Here is a 6,546-nt window from a genome sequence, read left to right as displayed (position 1 = left end):
CTATAAACTCTTTAAAATTAAAAAAAAAACAAAAAAATTATTATACCAATTAAAAAAAAAACATTTTAAAGGAAGAATGCTTTCTAAATATTTCTTTGTTAATTTTTATTCCGATGACGTTTCATCAAGCTACAGAGCTTTAAAGTAAAGGAAAATATTGAATAAATATTAATTTTCAATTTGATGTAATTTAGGAATAAAATACTGTTTTGTAAAAATTAAAGACTAAAAAACCGATTCAAAGCTCTACTTTTTTCTCTTTAAAGTACATTTTTAAAAATTTTTCTACAATTTATTTCACCACGAGACTTAACTTTGTGAGATGCGAGAAAATCTCAAACGTGCTGAAACTTTTGAGCGATAATGTATATTTCTTAAATAACGTACAGCTTTTGGCATTCTTTTCTTATTATTGACACTTTTGGTAATTTTTACTCACAAGATAACTATAGGATTTGTGTTTCGAGCCATTATTGCAGCGTTAATTTATGAGAATAGCGTCGAAAGTTTTTTAATTTACAGATAAGCAAATATCCAGAGAAACGGTAGGTATGTCACTAACTGGATTTCGCTTCATAACTATTCGCTATTGAGTGATGCTTTCGACACAGCTTCATCACGTTCGCTATTATACATGTGCTCTTATGCGCTTTGACAATTTCGATCTGCTTTATTGATTTATGGATCTGTTCATTTTCCTTCATTTACGAGAAATATTTTACATTCCACTATTTTTCAAAATAAATGTATGATTCCGATCGACGCTTTGTTTAGAATCTTTCGCTGATATTTCTTATAATTAAGTTACGATTAAATGTACAACAAATTTCTTTGCCATTTTTATATTCATTAAATTATTTTTATATTTATTAATTAAAAAAGTATTGCATTTGAAATCTCGAATTAAAATCTCCGTACGTATAATATTAACTTTTGAAATCAAGCATTAGCTTTTATGTTTCGCCCTCGCAATTGTATCGCAGTTTCTTTTATGTGTGTTTATTATTAATTATCGTGCTAATTTGTATCTCGATAATGGACGTTGATATATCCAATTAAATGGCACTTCCAACAAAGCCTCGTTATATCAACTCCGGGCAAACGTTGAACGTCCTTTTTCATCCGATCGCACCTGTCGACTTTCGCAATCTCGCAATTTATTTTCGGGATTCATCGATCGTTCGCGACATGCTGTAACCTTCTCTACCGCCACCTCGTTCGACGGGTTTCACGCATTCGACCGTATTTATAATCATATCGGGTGTCGTGCTCATTGTTTAATTATCTTGACAATATTCGCCGATCACAATGGCCACGATGATTTATGGCCGCAAAACGCCGTCGACGAAGCCGCGGGAAGCGCGCGGCGCGTCGTAAGCTCGCGGTCGAACGTTGCATAAAGCATTATTATCGAGAGCAGGACAAATGACGTATCTATAAACGGCGGTTTAATGCGAGTACATTTGCGAAATGTGCGCGCTGACCATTAATCACGCAATTTAATACGCGTGTCCGTGACGGTTCACGCAACTGCACGCGCAATTGTTTTGTTTGTGGGGGTGCTTTTCATGACGACCTCAGTAACGAGACGCATCCATTTAGATTTCCAATCGCGTTCCTTAATGCAATATTCTATGATTTCTTTAGTTTTTATCTAGAAACCTAATCACAGTCGCGGAATAACGATTTCAATTTTGATTGGTCTCGGCATTATTCAGCAAAAACCGGAAATAACTATGGCGCGATATTTGATTAAGAAATTGATATAATGAGACTAAAGCATGGAAATGCAGGAAATTGCAAATGCAGAATTGTTGCAGGCGAAACAAGCAGTCATTTTAGAGAGTAATTTTGAAATCGTAAAATCAGGATCGTAATTAGGTATGAGCAACAAAGACGCTGGCTCAGTCACAGAACAAAGGGGGAGGGGGAGAGAAGAAGTCTTGAAATGAAACTGATAAAACAATTGTCAAATATTTTCAAATTTCACCATCGTGTTCTTAAGCTTCAAGCATTGACATTAATATAAAACATTAAAACTGCAATTCCTTAATTGCACATGAAAAGCTAATTAAGATTCTGTGCAAAACGCTAGAAATGCTGCTATATTCGAAGTAATTTGTCATTATTTGTTTTAAATATCGATATACTATGACTAATATGCCTTCTGGATGCTGAAGTTGTTGGTAGACAAATAATTCATTTTGAGTAAGTGCTCGTTTTCCATATAGGAAGGCGAGCAAGCTGAAACACCTGTGGCAGAACCACCACCACCGGAACCAACACCGACCCCAGAACCGGCGCCAGCCCCAACTCCTCCAGCTCCTGTACCTCCGCCAGCGGAACCCGCACCAGCTCCTGCACCATCACCGGTTGTACCTCCAGCTGAAGGAGTTCCAGCAGTTCCTGCCCCAGCAGCCGAGGGTGCCCCACCGGTAGACGGAGCTGCGCCAGTGCCCGCTGGTAAATATCTAACATAAGACTGCCTTAAAGATGTTTGACAGTATAAAATACTAGCTAGAAGTTATCGAAATTTAAAAATTGTAGACTTTTCAGAAGCAGGAAATTATTATATAATTCAGATCTTCCTTGGAAGCCAAAATCGACACTTTTTAATACCTTCCTTCACACAGATACTTAAACGTAATAATAAAATAGCTCACAAAATTTTTTCTATTTTTGGTAATGCTTTGAGACGCGACACATACATTCTTAAATATTCTGAAATACATGATACTTCTCAAAATTATGTTCACACATTGATTCGTCTATTTTTCAGAAGGTTCTTTATCGAAGGTTTGATACACAACATGCATTATATTTATCTTTCCTATTTTATAGTTTTTAAAAGAATATTAATTGTGTGTAGAAGGCGCACCTGCAGCAGCCCCTGCGGAAGGTGCAGTACCACCTACAGAAGGTGCTGCACCACCAGCGGAAGGTGCTGCGCCACCAGCAGAAGGGGCTGTGCCACCGGCAGAAGGAGTTGCACCTGCGGAAGGAACAGCTCCGCCAGCGGAAGGTGCACCTGTTGAAGGAGCACCTCCAGCTGAAGGTTCTGCACCTACCGCTGCTCCTGCGGAAGGTGCACCTGCAGAAGGGGCACCCGCTGCACCTCCTGCTGAAGGTTGATTTTATCCTATTTCTTTTTACCTGATTCCTTTATATTAATCAAATAAATTCACAAAAATCATATCTGATTTTGTTGTCAAAAAACGTAAATAAAAGACAACTAAATTATAGATTAATTAAATAATGTACGGCTAAACAGCCGTAATTATGTTTGCAAGACTAACATATTTTACAGTAGAAGCAACTGAAATGTTACACGAAAAATCGATGGAAGCTTTTTGTTGTTAATTTATAACTTACAATTTTATGCTAATTAATTTTAAAATAATAAAGCAAGATAAAATATTTTGCTCATTAGTAAATTTAAATTATTTTTCTTGTATGCTGCACGATTTTATCTTTAAAATTATGGTAGTAATGAAATAATATGGATTTCGAAGAATTTTATTATAATTTTAGTAAAATTTTCGAAAGAATTTTATAAAATTTAACCAATGCTATGTTAATGTAATATAATAGCTTGTATAATTTTAATCTTTATATAATAATTAAATTATAATATAATAATTAAATTAAATTTTAATAAAATTTTATTAAATTTTATTAAAATTATAATAAAATTTTAAGTACATATTATCTCATAGCTTATGATTTTGAAGGTAAATTTTAAGAAAAAATTCTCTCCGTGTGTGTGTACAATTGAAGGCTTAATGTCTGTCAATTAGTGCGAATTTTATGTATTATCAATATTTGCTTTTAATTTGTCGAATGCCAAAGAGTATACTCTAAAGAGAGAACAGGATTGGTCTGTGAAATAAAAATTTTAGTATTCTCCGAAATTTAAAAAAGAAAAATTGTGCAGGTGCGACACCAGCAGCACCAGCGGAAGGCGCTCCCGCGGCACCGCCAACGGAAGGAGCTCCTCCAGCCGAAGGAACCGCTCCTCCCGCAGCTCCAGCGGAAGTCGCACCAGCTGCACCAGCTGAAGGAGCCGTTCCTGCAGCGGCACCCGCAGACGCGACACCCGGAGCTCCAGCGGAGGCTGCACCCGCGCCGCCCGAAAGTATGTGAATCATCTGTGATCTGACTTATTACATATTACTTTTCAGGTTACATAGCGAAATCTACTTTTTTTTTCATAAACCTGTCGCTTTAAACAGTTTCGTGAACAATCTTTTTTTTTATGCAAACATTTTGTTTTTTAAAACCGAACTCTCTGAATTCTTTGGAGTGGAATCTCGCTCTAATAGTGTGAAAATTCAGTCAGTCTTGAAAAAGAGTAACAGAATTTTCATTCTGTTAGAGTAAGTTGTCACTCTTCAGAGTGAGATTCCATTCCAAAGAATTTAAAGAGAATATTTCACGGTTTCACATTTTGCAAGAGAGAACGAGAAGACGCAGGAACGATAGAATTTTTCGATCGCCAGTCCTACGTCATCCGGCAAAATTGGCACCGTATTAATTTTGCGTTTTTAACTTAATTTTTAGCTAATCTAGTTTTGATATTGCGAGTTTCGATCCGCATCAGAGGCAGTCCCGCGCTAAAGAGCGCGAAATTCATCATGAATGGTATGTCTAAGCCACCAAAAAAGCATAAAACGCAATGGACTAAAAAACGAATCATCGCATTTGATGGACTAAAAAAAAAAAATGAAACTCTAGTTATCACTGGCATGCGGACGAACTAATTATCGCGAACTAATTGCGCACCGATCGGTCATCATCCACGACCATTAGTGCCTGTATAATTTTGGAGGAAACAATTTCAACGAGAACCTACTCTCCTCGGCTTCATATCATCGGCTTATCATTTTAGCTCTAGTTAATAATTCCGCACTCGTACCCGTCACGCGGCAGTCGCTTCTCACGTTGATATTCTCTCTTTTTCTCCGTGTAGCACCCGCATCGTAACTGGAAGAGGGGACGAGGGGTCATCTTGGCGCATACTCTCCTCTCGTTGACGTCAAACTTTGCGGAACATCTAACACGGCCAGCGGTAAAGACACGGATATACGGTGGAACTATCACCATACTCGACGTCTCTCGCGGCTCGCGCTTTTCTTGTCGTCATCATCATTATCATTACCATTATCGCCAGCATCGTTACCGTCATCCCCATCGCCGGCGCCGCTGTTGCCGCCGTTGCCGCCGCCGCCGTCGTCGTCGTCGCCGTCGCCTCCATCGCTCACGTCTTGCATATTCATCACTCATACATCACGAAAACTCGCACGTGCCGCACGAGGTTCAAAGGGAAAAAAGAACAAAAAGAAAAAGAGAGAGAAATGTATGCACGAGAAAGGGTCGCGTGTCACGGACACGATATGTCTTGTGGTCGAGAAACGCCGGCTCGACGTGAAGCCCATATTTTCACCTCATATCCGTTATGAGAAACACGCGTCATTAAAATGCCGGAGGGCATGGGGGAAGGGAGAAAAAGGGAATGCAGTCCTTACTCAACGATGTCGCGATCGCTAATCGAGATTATGTCGAGCGGTACATTTGCACGCATTTCGTCACGTTTCATCGCGCAAGAGCATCCGACAATTTTTCCACTGTGCAATCAAACGGTCGCTACTCGTCGTCGCGTTACTTCATGGGGTGTGGAATAACTAACCCCGGAAATCTGTAAATAATCCACGACACGTCTCTCAAGTCAATTCTCTTTACACGGGCATCGATACCGAAAACAACTTGTGTACACAAGAAATTGGATTTCATAATAAAAACTTTTCTTTGACTGTTGTTACTTCTCTCTCTTCTTTCTCGTTTAACAGGCACGGCCCTTCTATCCATAAAGAATTTATTTCGTCCTTTATTCATAACTTGTATTTAAGGATGTATGTGTCACGTGTCAAAGAGCTTATTTAGATCCATTTACTCATTTAAAAGTTATTTACTTAAGACTACATCAAAATATAATCGTTTGTGCTGCACGAACCATTATAATCAAATTACTCGTTTTGTTCATAATTAAGAAATAAATTCAAAATAATTTTGTATTACTCGTATGTTATTACATTATATAATTTAAATGTATAACAAAAATATTTTTTTGAGAAAAATACACATGATTATGATATGGACAAATTGCACATAAAATGATTTTCTCTTTAGTATCTACGAAATTTTATTTTACATACAGCTTTCTATTGAAATTCTATAGAAATTCTATAGGAAATATGTTGTTAAAAGAAAATGCTAGTACTTTTTCTTTATTTTATAAAAGTAGCAGGCATATGTGAATAGAAAAAGTTCATTTAAATATATAGAAATAATAATTAAGGTAAGTATATTTCCCCCCTCCCCCATATGACCTACTACCCTATATGATCTATTTGCTGTTTCTAAGTGGTTACATGATGAATTAAAAAAAATAACGTTAATAGGTATGTAATAAAGGCTATCAACTGACTAGTTTATAACAGTAGACTGCTTAGTTTGCCACCTCTCGAAAGGCAAAGGTGAACCACTGAG

The 6,546-nt window shown here is 37.4% G+C and overlaps 1 protein-coding gene across 1 annotated transcript; it reads left to right on the top strand.

Annotated features, from left to right (window-relative positions):
* Positions 1 to 1,781: 1,781 nt before the first annotated feature.
* LOC105197252 (skin secretory protein xP2-like) lies at positions 1,782 to 6,155 on the top strand. Its single transcript, XM_011163549.3, has 6 exons — positions 1,782 to 1,859; positions 2,232 to 2,463; positions 2,870 to 3,127; positions 3,935 to 4,135; positions 4,561 to 4,641; positions 4,970 to 6,155. Exons 1-6 carry the CDS (start codon positions 1,782 to 1,784, stop codon positions 4,981 to 4,983), a joined length of 864 nt encoding a protein of 287 aa, XP_011161851.1. The 3' UTR covers positions 4,984 to 6,155.
* The last annotated feature ends 391 nt before the right edge of the window (positions 6,156 to 6,546 follow it).

This window comes from Solenopsis invicta, chromosome 3, assembly GCF_016802725.1.
Source record: "Solenopsis invicta isolate M01_SB chromosome 3, UNIL_Sinv_3.0, whole genome shotgun sequence".
Taxonomy (NCBI): Eukaryota; Metazoa; Arthropoda; class Insecta; order Hymenoptera; family Formicidae; genus Solenopsis; species Solenopsis invicta.
This window is presented reverse-complemented; position numbering and strand designations above follow the sequence as displayed.

Coding starts and splice junctions, on each gene's coding strand:
- LOC105197252 (XM_011163549.3), top strand. CDS start 1,782: ATGGAAATGCAGGAAATTGCAAATGCAGAATTGTTGCAGGCGAAACAA. Junction 3,128..3,934: donor CGCTGCACCTCCTGCTGAAG/GTTGATTTTATC, acceptor AAAATTGTGCAG/GTGCGACACCAGCAGCACCA. Junction 4,136..4,560: donor TGCACCCGCGCCGCCCGAAA/GTATGTGAATCA, acceptor CTTAATTTTTAG/CTAATCTAGTTTTGATATTG.